Source organism: Diaporthe citri (genome assembly GCF_014595645.1).
Source record: "Diaporthe citri strain NFHF-8-4 chromosome Unknown scaffold_13, whole genome shotgun sequence".
NCBI classification, from domain to species: domain Eukaryota; kingdom Fungi; phylum Ascomycota; class Sordariomycetes; order Diaporthales; family Diaporthaceae; genus Diaporthe; species Diaporthe citri.
This window is the reverse complement of record NW_025064858.1, coordinates 11146-27174: the sequence shown is the minus strand read 5'-3', so window position 1 is coordinate 27174 and position 16029 is coordinate 11146. Positions and strand designations below refer to the sequence as shown.

The window sequence follows — 16029 nt, the reverse complement described above, 5'->3', positions numbered from 1 at the left end:
TTACCAGCTTAACAAGCAACTAAGGGTTAAGGTTAAAAGGATGAAGATAGTAGTAAAAAAACTAGTAATATTAAATGCTATTAAAAGCTTGGGGAAAGTTATGTCTTTCCTTAAAAAGTTATATAAAGCTTGATAATTAAAACTTTTGTTATTATTTATAACTTTTAAAGGTAAATTTTATTTATATTAAAGTAAATTATTTTAAAAATAATAAATTTTTTTTTTAAAAAAAACTATATAATCATTACTGTTTAAAAAAAAAAGGGTATAATGTCACTAGAAGAGGTTAGGTTGGTGGGAAATTATGGTGGGTTTAAAGGCGCCGCACACAGTATGATCACCGCACTGCTGACCACCCCCGACTCACCCTTCTACCTCGACATGACAAGCTGTGGGTGCGTTTAAAGATAGAAAGGGCCCTGTGTTCAAAAAAGAATTCTAGCTTAATTATAGCGTCCCTGGTTGACTACAATAACACACTGACTTGCAATCGGTAATTACTCCCTCAACACCCTGAGTCGCGGTGTGGACTGCTGAGTCACGGTTCCCAGGCCATGGGCTCTATCGCGACCATGGGCGTGGGAATGTATATGACATGGATCTCATGCGGTACTTCAGTACGAATAGCTGGATTCTGTGCAGTGCTGTCGATCGTTGGGAGCATTGGCGTGATAAACCTATGATACCCTCGGTTGTCGACTGGACTTGGTTTGGAAAGCAGGAAACCACCTGGATAACCATCTGCTTTCTCGGCCAAACCAGGACAGCGTCGATCGTTTCTAGCTGCTGTTTAAGTTCAGTATTAAACAGGCTTATCATGGGGTCTTCTCATGCTCGCCGGGACAATTTCCCTGTTGCTGTGGTTGGGTTGGGCTGCCGTTTTCCTGGTGATGCGACCTGCCCGACTGAATTCTGGAACCTTATGAAAGATGGGAAAGGTGAGTGCCAATATGAAGTACGGACAGAAACGGAATGTCAAACCTGCGATACGCATGGGAGACAGAAGCAAAAAGCATCTTGACGGACTGATACACCACTTTGTAACCAAGTACTTACTAACATGTCCAGATGCGTACTCTCCCGATACGGATCGTTACAACACCTCAGCCTTTTACCACGCCAACAGCAAGGATCGACAAAATGTGTTGCCAACCAAGGGCGGGCACTTCATCAAGGAGGATCCCTATGCGTTCGACTCGTCCTTCTTCAAGCTGTCAGCCGCAGAAGCATCCGTGCTCGACCCCAAGCAGCGCATCTTGCTCGAGGTGACGTACGAGGCCCTCGAGAACGCCGGGCTTCCACCGCCCCGGGTGGCGGGCACGCGGACGGCGTGCATCATCGGTACGGCCTGGAGCGACTACCGCGACGCCATCGTGCGCGACTTTGAGCACTGGCCCCGGCTCTACCTGATGGGCGTCAGCGACGAGATGGTCAGCAACCGCCTGTCGCACTTCTTCGACCTGCGCGGCCCGAGCATGACGGTCGAGACGGCGTGCTCGTCGAGCCTCGTGGCTATTCACCAGGCGTGCGAGAGCCTGCGGTCCGGCCAGGCGGAGATGGCTGTCGCAGGCGGGATCAATATGACACTCTCACCCGAGGCAACCATGGAACTTAGTAGCTTAGGGGTGCTCAATCCGGATGGGCGATCGCTCTCGTTTGACGAGCAGGCGAATGGGTATGGAAGGGCCGAGGGCTGCGGTATTATCGTGCTCAAGCCGCTGGACCAGGCTATTCGCGATGGGAACCATATCCGTGCCGTCATCCGCGGTAGCGGTGTCAACTCGGACGGGTGGACCAAAACAATTTCGACACCGTCCGGCTCCGCCCAGGCCGAGCTGATCCGTGTTGTCTACGAGTCCAACGGGCTGGATTATGACGCGACACAGTACGTGGAAGCGCACGGGACGGGTACCAAAGTCGGAGATCCTATCGAGCTGGAGGCGATTCATAACACCATTGGTCGAGGCACGAACGAGTCTCGTAAACTGTATGTGGGCAGCGTCAAGGCGAACATAGGCCATCTCGAGCCTGCCGCGGGTGTAGCGGGCATCATCAAGGGCGTTCTGTCGCTGGAGCACGGCATGCTTCCGCCCAACGTGCACTTCCACAAGGCCAACCATGCTATTCCCTTTGACAAATGGAACATGGTCGTCCCGACATCGCTAACTCCCTGGCCCGCGGCCGAGAGTGAGACCAAACGCATGAGCGTGAGCAGCTTCGGCATGGGAGGGACGAATGCGCATCTCGTCCTCGAGGAATACCGACAACCACCTTCGTCTGCCCCCACACCTGTACAGAATACCTCTACCATAAAGGTCAACAGGAAAAGGCTATTCGTCTTCAGCAGTAACGACCAGGCTGGTATCAAACGAGTTTGTGACTCGCTCGTAAGGCACATCCAAAACGTCCGGCTCGAAAACCCGACGTGGACGGCGGACCAGGGCGAGCCGGAGTACCTCGGTAGGCTCGCGCACACCCTTGACACCGCACGATCCAGCCTGGGCTGGAAGGGAAGCTGCGTGGCGAGCAGCCTATCCCAGCTGCAGCAACAGCTGGAGCTCGCCGCCCGACCCGAAGAGGCCAGCGCGGCGGTGAAGGTTTCGCGTGCGAGCCGAGAACCACGAGTCGCCTTTGTCTTTACGGGTCAGGGCGCCCAGTGGGCCGGGATGGGCATCCAGCTTCTTGAACGACCGGTGTTCCGGGACTCTGTAGCCAAGTCGGCCGCCATCCTCGGCAGCCTCGGATGCCCATGGGATCCTGTCGACGAGCTTTCCAAGACGGGCGATGAGTCGCGACTTTCCGCGCCCGAGATCAGCCAACCGATCTGCACGGTGCTGCAGATCGCCCTCGTGGATGAGATTCGCTCATGGGGCAGCTCCCGCCTTAGCACGCCGGCCAAGGTCGTCGGCCACTCGAGCGGAGAAATTGCCGCTGCTTATTGCATGGGGGCCTTGACGCACCAGGATGCCATCGTGGTGGCCTACTCCCGAGGCACGGCTTCGGCCATGCTGCCGGCCGTCGCTCCGCACTTGGACGGTGCTATGATGGCTGCGTCATGTTCGCGCGAGACGGCCGAGGGCCTCATAGCGGATCTCGGACTGGTCGACAAGCTGACGGTCGCCTGCGTGAACGCCCCCGCCAGCATCACCCTCTCCGGGGACTCGACGGCCATCGATGCCATGGCTTCTGCGCTCCAGCAACGGGAAACCTGGTGCCGGAGGCTCAAGGTGCAAGTTGCCTATCACTCGTCCCATGTGGCGACTGTTTCCGGTGAATACTACCAATCCATGGAGAGCATCGAGCCTGTCAAGCCCGTGGCTGAGGACGGAACGCGCATGATGTCGAGCGTGCTGGGGGAGGAGGTTTCGTGTGAACAAATGGGCCCTTTCTACTGGTTGCAGAACTTCGTGTCGCCAGTGCTGTTCTCGGATGCCTTGAAGGAACTGGTACAGCCAGCGGACACAACCGAGCCAGAGATTGACCTGCTCGTCGAGATAGGGCCGCATAGCACCTTGGGCGGACCCATCGAGCAGATCCTGTCACACCACGGCGTGCAGAATGTGGCGTATCAATCTGTTCTCCGACGTGGTGCCGACGCGATCGAGACGAGCCTGCAGCTGGTCCAAGAGCTCTTCCACCAAGGCTTCTCCTTGGACATGGCCAAGGTCAACGGCGATCTGAATCTGCAGTCGGGACCTGGACTCCTGACGGATCTGCCTCCGTATCCCTGGATGCATGAGCACAAGTACAACGCCTATCCGCGTGTGCAGAAGGAACGTTGGCACCGCGACGCACCGATGAAGAGTCTACTGGGGGCACCGACGCCCACCATGCAGGAAAGGCAACGCGTATGGCGTGGCTTTATCCGGCTCGACGACGAGCCCTGGTTGCGCGGCCACACGGTCGGCGACACGGTCGTTTTCCCCGCGGCCGGGATGATCAGCACCGTGCTCGAGGCAGCCCAGCAACTGGCTGAGCCGGGCAAGGCCATCCATGCCCTGCGACTGCGCGACGTGTCGGTCATGGCAGCCTTGTCCATCCTCGAGGGCGTGGCCACCGAGGTGGTGGTCACCATGTCCAGGTCTGGAGGCCAGGCAGGTCCGTGGTGGGACTTTACCGTGTCGTCGGCCAACACCAGCACCAGCCAGCTGCGAGACAACTGCCGCGGCCTCATCACGATCGACTATGCGCCCGGCAGGAGTGAGCACATGGTCCGCGAGGACGGGCACATCCGCGACCAGAGGATAACACAGTACCGGGACATCGTGCAGGAGCTCAAACTCCGGGGGGACGACCATGTTGAAAGCAGACTTTTACTCGCGAATCGCAAAGGACACCGGCTTCAAGTACGGCGACGTCTTCCAGGGTGTCGAGAATCTGCATGTGGACTCGGGCAAGACGTACTTTGATCTCCGCATCACCGACATTGGCAAGACGTTCGGCCAGGGCCAGTCACAGCAGCCGGGCAAGAGGCCGTTTCTGATTCACGCGGCCACGCTCGACGCCATCTTCCAGTGCTGGGTCGGCGCCACCTTTCGTGACGGCGTCCTGGGCCTGAAGCCGTTTGCCCCGACTTATCTGGGCGCCATGGAGATCGCCATGGACGTCCCGGGCAACCCCGATGACCTCATGGCCGGGTTCAGCACCAACAAACGCCACGGGTTCCACGAGCAGACAAATGACATGTTCCTCTTTGATAAGGAGCTCTCCAGAATGCACATCTCCGTCACCGACTTCCGCATTTCCGAGCTCGATGTTGCAGGGGGCGGTGGTGCTGGGCAGGATGGGCAGGATCTTGATAATGACATCGGTCGTGTTCTCGACGGGCCCGGAGCGTCGGTCACGTACGAGACTCGGTGGGACTATGCTTTGAGTCTTTTGGAAGAAGCACATCTGGCCAAGGTTGTCCGCACAGTCGAAGGAGGACCGCCTCAGCCTGAGGGCGCGCTGGCTCAGCTTCTCGGCATGCTACTTCATGAGAAGCCTGCGGCGGCAGTCGTCGAGCTGGTTTTGAATCGCAAGGGTCTTCGCCGCTCGGCCGTGGACAGGGCCCTTGGTAAGCACGGTTTGCTGCCAGAGGGGGCGGTTCCAACTTCCAATATCCGGTACGCTCTGGTAGACAACACAGACGGTTCAGGTATTGCCGATGGTGACGAGGAGGATGGGGCTTCTGCCGTGGACATCCTCGGTGAGCCACTGCTACTCCAACAGGCCGTCAAGGACGCTTTGTCTGCGGACCTCCTGGTCGTTCCGCCACAACTCCTCCATGACTTGGCAGACAAGGACAAGGACGGGGACAAGAACCTCCTGGATACTTTCGTCCACCTTGCCAAGCCGGGTGCAGCACTCGTCCTCGCTCCCAAGAACCGTGAGAACTACGCAGCAGCAGCGTCCCTGCTTGGGTCCAGGGGTTGGCGAGCCCAGTCGGTAGTTCCCGGCGCAGAAGACGATGGGGCTGTTGTGGCCGTGTTTCGATTTGAAAAGGCGCAACGAGAACAAAGCAACGAGACACAATCCGCCGACAACTTCATCATTGTTGAAGCATCCACACCTTCACTTATTGTCCAAGATTTCTCCAGAATGCTAAAGGATGAATTGGTTGGGCATGGGAAAACCATCTCGGTAGCAAGTTGGCACGATGAGCTCACCGAGTCGGCCTCGGCCGGTTCTGCCATCATATCTTTGCTGGAGCTCGAGCAGCCCGTACTACACGACATGTCGGAGCGTGATTTCAACGCCCTTAGAAGACTGGTGTTGCAGAGCGAGCGGATCCTGTGGGTCACAGGCGGCGACGACCCGTCCTTTCACGTCGTCGACGGCTTCGCACGAACCATGTCCAGCGAGACGGCCAGTCTGCGATTCCAGACCCTCCATGTCGACAGCCCCGATGCCGACGGGCTAGCCAATGTACCGTTGCTCGCGGGTCGGGTCCTCATGAGCGATCGTAGTACCTGTCCGGACAACGAGTTTCGCGTGGTGCAGGGCATGCTCCAGACGGCCCGGGTGTACAAGAGCCACGCGGGCGAGAGGCGCATCGCTCGCCACCTCAAAGACGCCACGCGTGTCGTGTCCCTGGCGCAGGAGAAGGCAAGGGGCCCCCTTCGACTGGCTATTGGCAGGCCCGGGCTGCTGGACACGCTGCACTTTGTCAGGGACGAACGGGCGCTCCAACCACTCGGCGACACGCATGTGGAGATCCAGGTGCACGCTTCGAGCATTAACTTCAAAGACATCATGGGAGCCATGGGCCTGGTCCCGGTGCCGATGCTAGGCCTCGAAGCCAGCGGCGTCGTTGTCCGGACGGGCCAGGCAGTAACTCGTTTCCAGCCCGGTGACCGAGTTGCCGCACACGCGTACGGAAGCCATGCCACCGTCGTTCGAACCCCCCAGGAGGTCGTGCACAGACTGCCCGACTCGATCACATTTGAGGAGGGCGCCGCCATCAACCTGGTCCACGTCACGGCCTACTATGCGCTTGTTCGGCTGGCCAGGCTACGAAGAGGCCAGTCCGTCTTGATCCACGCAGCTGCCGGTGGGGTGGGACAAGCAGCCATCCAGCTTGCCACGTATCTAGGCCTGGTCATCTACGTGACGGTCGGGTCCGAGAGCAAACGAAGGCTCATGACGGAACGGTTCCAGATCCCGCCGGAGCACATCTTCTACTCGCGCGACCTCAGCTTCGTCAGGGGCATTGAGCGCATCACTGATGGCCGCGGTGTCGACTGCATCTTGAACTCGCTTGCCGACGAGCTGCTCCGGGCCTCGTGGGACTCGAGCTGCCTGGCGCCGTTCGGGACCTTTGTCGAGATCGGCCTCCGCGATATCACGGCCAACTCGCAGCTAGACATGAGGCCCTTTGTCAAGAACGCCACGTTTGCCTTCTGCGACATCCTGAACTACCCGCTCGAGGACCTCGGATCGGTCCTCGCCGAGGTCTACCAGCTTGTCGAACAGGGCCACCTATCGCCCGCCTTCCCCCTGAAAGCGTACCAGGCCGGCCAGGTCGAGGACGTGTTCCGCATCATGCAGCAGGGCAAGCACACCGGCAAGGCCGTCCTGTCCTTCGCCGGCGCTGACGACGACGACGACGACGACGACGACAACAACAACAACAACGCGCGAGCACCCGTTTTCCAGCGGGCGGGTGACCTATTCCGCCTCGAGCCCGCTGCCACGTACCTCCTGGTCGGCGGCATGGGCGGCCTGGGGCGCAGTCTCGCGCGAAGCTTCGCCGCCGCCGGAGCCCGCAACATCGCCTTCCTCTCGCGCTCGGGTGACAGGACGGACGAGGCCCAGGCGCTGATGGCGGAGCTTGCGGCGCGTGGCGTCACTGTCCGGCCGTACCGGGCCGACATCACCAACGCCGCCTCGCTCCGCTCCGCTCTGTCGCAGTGCGAGCAGGAGCTCCCGCCCGTGCGGGGCGTGGTGCAGCTGGCCATGGTGCTGCGCGATGTGGTGTTCGAGAAGATGACATACGAGCAGTGGACAGACCCGTTGCGGCCAAGGTACAGGGATCGCGTAACTTGCATGAGTACTTTGATAGCTCGTGGGACGGGGAGCTCGACTTCTTCATCTTGTGCTCATCTGTCTCAGGCGTCATCGGCAACCCGTCGCAGGCCGCGTACGCAGCCGGCAATGCGTACCAAGATGCACTGGCGGCGTACCGGCGTGCGCACGGGCTGAGGGCTGTGGCTATCGACTTGGGTATCATGCGTGATGTCGGTGTGCTGGCGGAGAAGAGGGCGGAGAGTGGCGTGCTCGGCCAGTGGGAGGACGCAGTCGGTATTCCAGAGCCTGTCTTTCACGCTCTTGTCAAGAGCATTATCCACAGCCAGCAGGAGGGCGAAGACGTCCCTGCACAGGTGGTCACGGGCCTGGGCTCGGCGGACGTCTGGGCCGCCAATCATCTCCCTCTGCCGTACTACTTTGCGGACGAGCGCTTTAGCGCCTTGGCGGTGGCCACGGGCGCAGGTGGTGACGGGCAACACCAGGCCGGGACAACCGCCACGGTGTCGCTTGCTTCGCAGCTTGCGGGCGTTCCCAGCATGGAGCAGGCCGCCCAGGTCGTGACCGAGGCGCTGGTCAAGCGGACGGCCGAGATCCTGCAGATGCCCCCGTCCGAGGTGGACCCGGCACAGCCGCTGTACCGTTACGGTGTCGATTCACTGACAGCCATCGAGGTGCGTAACTGGATCTCGCGGGAGCTCAAGGCGAATATAGCCTTGCTGGAAATTGTGTCGGCCGTGCCAATCAAGGAGTTTGCAGCCAAGATTGCGGAGAAAAGCCAGTTAGTATCACACATAGCCTCATAGGGCAGTTATGGAGTTGGGAAAAGTTTACCATAATTATGAGCCGGCTGTCCGACCGCTCGGCATTCGCTACACATGGATCTCGGCACATGGAAGGTTAGGACAATTAGTAGTTAGCATCACCGGCTAACGACTCACATCCTTTGACTTCCAGTCAATGGGGAGCTTTCTCTGTTACCTTCTGGTCTTCTGCTGGGTCTTTTGTTTGTGTACAGCCTTCATGATGGATGCAGATACTCAAACACGCGTTGGCCTGACCTTCGTTTCTACTGGATCAGTCCAGATCAAACTGCCCATGAAAAATCAGCCCGTGAAGACCTATTAGGACCAATTTGTCACACTCCGCCGACTCCGCTGCATCGCCAATCGACAATGGACTGACCCCCTGCCCATCGGCGTTTTCCTCATATCTCACCCTGACGATCGGATTCTATTCAACACGGGAGAATCGCCTTGTTTCAACGACCCCGGCTACCTGCCATATTCCAGTCCAACCAAGATGTTCAGCAGCGTTGACATTAGGCCGGAGGACGGAATTGTCAACCAGCTGAAAGCGCACGGCGTAGAGCCCCGCCATCTCCAGGCAATCGTCCTGAGTCACCTCGCGCCAGACGTCCCCGTCTACGTGAGCGCCGAGCATTGGGCTGCTTTTGGCAACAGCCCCATCCACGCGACATTATCCGGCTGTGTCCCACAACACTGGCCGGAAGGATTCCAGCCCACTCTGATCGACTTTTCGGGCAGCTCCATTGGCCCCTGGGAGCACTCGGGAAAAATCACGGCCGATGGGACTATCGTTGCGGTGCACACCCCTGGCCATGTCCCAGGCCACATTTCGTTGGTCGTGTACGGCGATGATGATGGCACCAGCACGACATATTGTTTGCTTAGGGACGCGAGTTATGGATTGGATTTGCTGGATGAGGAGGAGCCCGACGGTATTAATAACGACCCTGTTTCAGCGTTGGAAAGCTTAAGGAAGATCAAATCATTTGCTTAAGCAAGAAACATAACGTCCCCGGCCCCGATTCCGGCCGCCCCCCCTTCCCGGCCGCCTTTTCCACATAAACACCCACTTTACAACCCCTTTTTATTAAACTTAAATAAAACTTAAAAGCTTAATCTTAATATTTTATATATCATTTAACTTATATTTTTAATGAAAAATTAAATTAAAACTTTATTTTAAATATAATATTTTTAAAAAGGGGTTTAAAGTTAAAGAATTTAAGAATTTTAAAAATTTTAAAATCTTTCTTTTTATATATTTTATAATATATTTTATAATATATTTTATAATATATTTTATAATATATTTTATAATATATTTTATAATATATTTTATTTTATTATAAAAGATTAAATATATTATAACTTTCTTAATTTTAAAGTTTATTTATTAATTATATAATTTTATATTAATAAAATTAAGCTTTTATAATTTCTTTAATTATATAAGTTTTATTAAAGAAATTATAAACTTCTTTAATTTTATTTTTAAGAAATATTATTATTAAATATAAAGCTTATATATAATTATAATATAATTATTATATATAAAATATAATTTATTTAATATTTATGTTATGGGCTGGCCCCAAAGGGGCTGCAGGCTGGCTAGCGCCTTCTTCCATAAGCTGCAAAGCAGCAACCATTTGCGCCAAAAGGTACGTAATAATCCAAGCTCCCTTGGATTATCTAGCCACACTATATAAGGCTTGGGCAATAGCCCAAGCCCATCACAATTTAATATTAAATAATTAAATAAAAAAATTATTTAATATAATAATTAAAAATAATAAGAAAATTACATTTATTTTTAATTAATATTTTAATTTATTTTAATATTATATTAAAATAAATAAATTAATAAAACGTTAATATTAATTAATATTAACTTTTTATTTCTTTTATTTCTTTTATTTCTTTTATTTTTTTTATTTCTTTTATTTCTTTTATTTCTTTATATTAAATATATAAAATATTTTAATAATTAATATATATTATATATTAAAATATTTAATATATAATTTATTAATTATTAAAATATATTAATTATATATTTTAAAGCTTTTAAAAATATATTTTTTTTAATATAATTTATTAATTAAAATTTAATAATTAAAAGTTATATTAAAAGTTTAAAAAAGTTATAATAAAGTAAAACTTTTAAGTTTAAATAATAAGGCTTAATTTTTATATATTTAAAAATTATAATTTCTTAAAAGCATTTATTATAATATAAATTTATTAAAATAAAGTTTAAATTATAAATATATTTATTTAATTTAAAAGCTTTATAAAAAGTTTTTTTAAGTTAAAAATATATTAAAATTTATAAAATATATATTTTAAAACTTTTAAAAATATATTTCTTTTAATATAATATAATAATTAAAATTTAATATAAATATATAATTATAACTTTAAATATAATTTTTAGCTTAAAATATATAAATATATACGCTTTTTTAATTACTTTTAATATAATTATTATTAATTTTAAATAAATTTAAGCTTTTTCTTAATTTAATTTAAAATATATAAATTATTTAAATTAATTAAAAAACTTAATTCTTTAATTAAAAGATATTATTTATATATAAATATTTTAATATATTTAAAATAACTTATAAAATTAAACTTTTTTAAAATCTTAATATTTAATAATTAAAACTTTTAATAATACTTTTAATATATCTTTTAAATAACTTTAATTTTAATTTTTAATATTATATATAATATAGTTTATTATTAAGTAATAAATATTATTAATTAACGGATTTTTATAGCTTTTTATAAAAAATATAAAGAATAAATACTTAAAAAGTTATTAAGAAATATTAATAAATTTAAGTTATTTATTATTAAATTTTAAATATAATTATTTTTATAAATAATTTAATTTTAACTTAAAATATAATATATATTTTAAAATATATAATAAAGTATATATAATAAAATTTATATTTTTTTTAAGTTTTATTTATAATGATTTAATATTAAGAGTTAAGTAAAGAAATGAGATTTAAAGAAAAAAGAAATTTAAAATTTATAATATATAATTAATAAAGCTTCCTTTTTTAAAAAATAAAAAGAATTTTAAAAAATTTAAAAAATCTTTATATTTTTATATTTATTTTATTTTAAATCTTATAATTTATTTATATAAAAGGCTTAATATATATTATTAAATTTAAAAAGTAAAAATAATAATATTTCTTTTTCTTAGCATTAAAAAGGAAATATATTCTTATTCTTTTTATTAAGTAAAGTATTTATATAAATACTTTTTATAAAAAAGTTACTTTAAACTTTTTTTTAATTTACTTTAAATTTTTATATTACTTAAATATAATATATATAAAGTTACTTTAAACTTTTATATTACTTAAATATAATATATATATAAAGTTATTTTAAACTTTTATTTAATTTACTTTAAATTTTTATATTTCTTAAATATAATATATATATAAAGTTATTTTAAACTTTTTTATAAATATTTATTATAAAAATTATTATTATTATAATAAAATATTATAATAATAATTATATTTTTTAAGCTATTTATTATTATTAATTATAATAAATATTATTATAAGTATTTTATTTCGTAAATTACTTATTATTATTAATTATAATAAATATTATTATAAGGGCTTTATTTTCTTAAATTATTTACTATTATTAATTATAATAAGTATTATTATAAGGGCCTTATTTCCTTAAATTACTTATTATTATTAGCTATAATAAGTATTATTATAAAGGCCTTATCCCTTTAAATTATATATTATTACTTAATATAAGCATTAATTTTATAAAAAATATAATCCTTAAAATATATATAAATAATATATATAAATATAATAACTTTATATTATATTAAGCTAATTAATATTCTTATATACTTTTTAATATTATTTTATTTATTAATATATTATAATAAGCTTTAATATAATTTTAATTATATTAAAAAATTCTTTAAAATGCATTTTTAAAAAAATTAACTTATTATTATATAACTTATCTTAAATATTATATAATAAAATATAAATAAATTAATTTTAACTATTTAAGGTTTATAATAACATTATAGCTTAGCTATAATATATATATAGCCTTTTAATAATACTTTCTTATTATTATTATAACTTATAATTCCTTTTTCTTATAGCTTTTTTTTCCTTTTAATATTATATATATATTTAAATATATTTAAATTATAAATTATTTAATGCTTAATAATAGCTTTATTATATTTAATTATACCCTTATTAAAAAAATATTAAAGAAATATATAAAGTATAAGTAATAATGCTTATATAAAAAAGAAATGTTTTAATAAATTATATAAAACTCTTTAAATAATATAAAATTAATAAATTAACTTATTATTAATAATTAAGCTTATATTATTATAATATTAATATGATGGGCTTGGGCTATTGCCCAAGCCGTAATGCATGCCCATACCGAGCCCATACTGCACCCAACCCTTTTATATAATAAGGCATATACTTAAAAGATAAATTTAAGGTTAGGCCCTTTTAAGGCCTAACTTACTTCTTAAATATTATAATTTATAACTTCTTTTAAGTACCTTTTAATAAATGCTTAAGGCCAACTTATAATATTAAATTGCAATCTTTAAATTATATTAAGGAGGATATTTATATTATAAAGATAAATAATCTTATACTTAGGATATTAACCTTTTTATAAAATGCATAGCTAAGAATTTCTTAACTTACTTTAATATTAAGCTATAAAAATACTTAAGAAGCGCTTTAGCTCTTTTAGCTATTTATAATAATGCTTATTAATGCTAATAGCAATATTACTATATTTCTCCTTATAGCAATACTTTATTAACTTGCAAAGTTTAAAGTATGCGCAAACCCTTTTAATTTACCCTTAATTTAATGCAAGCCGTTCTTAGTTAGCCCTTTATTTAATAATAGCTAAGATAGCTTTTTAACTTAAAAGATTATAATATAGCATAAGCTATGAATTAATATAAACTTTATTAAGAGTCTTTAAAAGTATTAAATCTTTTTATAAAGCTAGCTATTTATTAAGGTATAATTATGCATTATAGCATTTTATAAGCAAGGCAGGCCTTAAAATAGCTTTAATATAAATAAGTTCTTTAAATACCTAAAGTGTTATTATGGAAATTTATATTAATAAATAGTTATTTTAGCTAAGCTTAAGATATTTTAAATATAAGATTATAATGGCTTTGCTTAATTTTATATTTAGTTTAAATAATTAATAGCATAAGCTGGGGGCCTTAAGTAATTAGGTGAAATAAAGTTAAACTACTTTTATAATTAGCTTTCTTTATAGCTTTGCAATAAGGTTATTAAGGCATTAATCTTATATATGGATTATAATAAGGCGGTAAATATATATTATTAAATTGCTTATAAGCTAAAAGCATGGAACCTTAAGCGCTAATAATATGCGGGCTTAACTTTGCGCCCCTTAAAGCCTTTAACCTAAGGGTAATAAGTAATGAATTGGAATATAGTAATGATGAATATAGTTATGATGGATATAATAAGGGGCTAAGGTGCTAAGAATAAGGGGCTGTAAGGGTATTAAGGCATTTCTTTCTCTTAGCTAGCTAATAGTTAAGCTAGGGTGCTTTGGATTTCTAGATTTAAAAGGGAGGCCCGGCAAGGGCGCGGGGCGTGTCTATATTATAATTAATAAAGATACTTTATAATAAACTGCAAACTCCTTTTTATGGCTATGCTAACTTAGATTTAAGTTATAAAGCTAGCTATACCTTATAAAAAAGATCTTATTAACCTTAAGAGAAAAGATTAGCTTTTAAGCAAAGTCTTATTTAAAAGCATAAGCTTTCTTTATAAGCTTAATTTATATAAAAATAATATTAATAAGTATAAAATAAATTAAATAAGCCTTTTTTCTTAATTCTTATTATTATAAATTATAAGCATATTATTATTACTTAAATAAATAATAAGTATAGCTATTATGCCGCTATAAATAAGTAATGAGTATAAAAGGTAAAATTAAAGCTAATAGCTTTGCTTACCTTAAGAAACTTAGAAATAATTATTAGCTTATTATAAAGCTAATATATTATATATATAATATAGCTTTCTTTAAATATTAATGCATAACAAGCCTTTATTTTAACTTATATAGTTTTAAGCATGGCTTATCTTTTTTTACTAGGTTTGCTTTAATTATGCCATTATAATATTTTGCTAAACCTAGCTTATAGCTATATAGTAGTTAGCATAGCTTAAGGGATGGTTATAAAGGAGGAGGGTTGGCGAAATATAAGTAATTTAACGTAATTAATCTTTAAGGTAGTTATAAAGGTGTAAATAAATTACTTATTCCATGATAAAATAGTGAATATTATTTTAATGGGAATAAGCTTAAATAAGGTTATATAAATTCTTTAAGTTATAGCTTCTTAAGAAAGAAATAATAATAATGTAAAGCGGTGCAAAGCTAAGCCCTTATTAAAGAAGGTATAAAACTTTGCTAACCTCTTTAATAAGGATTAAGCTTTCGCCCTTTTATTATATTAAGATTAATTTAATTACTATATTTATTTATTATTAATAAAGAATAGGTTTGCATTAGTATTATTATAAGGCTTGTTATATAATATGCCTTGAAATTAGCTATTTAAGCTATAAAAGCAAGTTATAAAACTTTATAATAAGGGCTAAATAAGGGCTAACTTCTTGTTTATAGCAGCCTTAGTCCTCCTAGTGCATAAGGTAAATAAGGGGTAGTGGTTTTATATAAATTACTATGCTTTTAATAAGATAACTTAGCAAAATCATTACCTTCTCTCCCTTATTAAGAAAATATTACGCTCCCTTTTTAATATTTAATAGTTTATAAAGCTAAATATTTATATAACCTTTTATTAAATATAAATAGTAAAGGGGTAAGAGTACTTAATGGCATTTTAAACTTAGTTTAAGTTATTTAAATAGCTAATTTACCCCTTTAATTTATTTAATGTACTTATTATATTCCAGCGGTATATTAACTTAATTTTAGTTAATATCTTAAAAAATTATATAATAATATATTTAAATAATATATTAATATTTTTTTTAAGCTTAAAGAGGGATTATATAAGGAAGGTATAAAAGGTTTTGCGTTGTTTATAAAATGCTAAGCTAAACTTAAATTAAAATAAATATAAGTTTGCAATAAAGAAGGTAAAGTACTTAGGTTTTATTGCTATAGTTAAAATAAGCGTTTAAGTAGATTTAAAAAAAGTTAAGGCAATTTAAGAATAAAAGGCATTATAAATAGTTTATAATATTTAAAGCTTTATAAAGTTTGCAAACTTTTATTATAATTTTATTAAAAACTTTTTTAAAATTATTAACCTCCTTCTTTATTTTATTATTAAAGGGACTTCTTTTTAATAAAGAAGTGAAAAGGATATAGCCTTTTGCTATTTTAAAGCAGCGTTTATAAAGGCATTAATCTTAGCTAAATAAAATTTAAACTTAAATGCAGTAATAAAGGCGGATTGCTTAAAGATGGCTCTTAATATATATTTATTAATTTAAAAAGGGGGAGCCTTTTATTTAATTACTTATTACTTTATAAAGCTTTTTTTAATATAATAAAATTATATTATTTATAATAAGGAGCTATTAATAGTAATTAAGGCCTTAAAGGCATGGTTACTTATGCTTTA

General features: G+C 41.3%; 1 protein-coding gene across 1 annotated transcript; it reads left to right on the top strand.

Moving 5' to 3' along the window:
- Positions 1–922: 922 nt before the first annotated feature.
- On the top strand, positions 923–9309 carry INS49_004738 (uncharacterized protein; the record flags this gene model as incomplete). Its single annotated transcript, XM_043165526.1, has 5 exons — positions 923–938; positions 1069–4265; positions 4333–7518; positions 7617–8287; positions 8799–9309. The coding sequence occupies 5 exons, from the start codon at positions 923–925 to the stop codon at positions 9307–9309; spliced, it is 7581 nt and encodes a 2526-aa protein (XP_043017655.1).
- Between the last annotated feature and the right edge of the window lie 6720 nt (positions 9310–16029).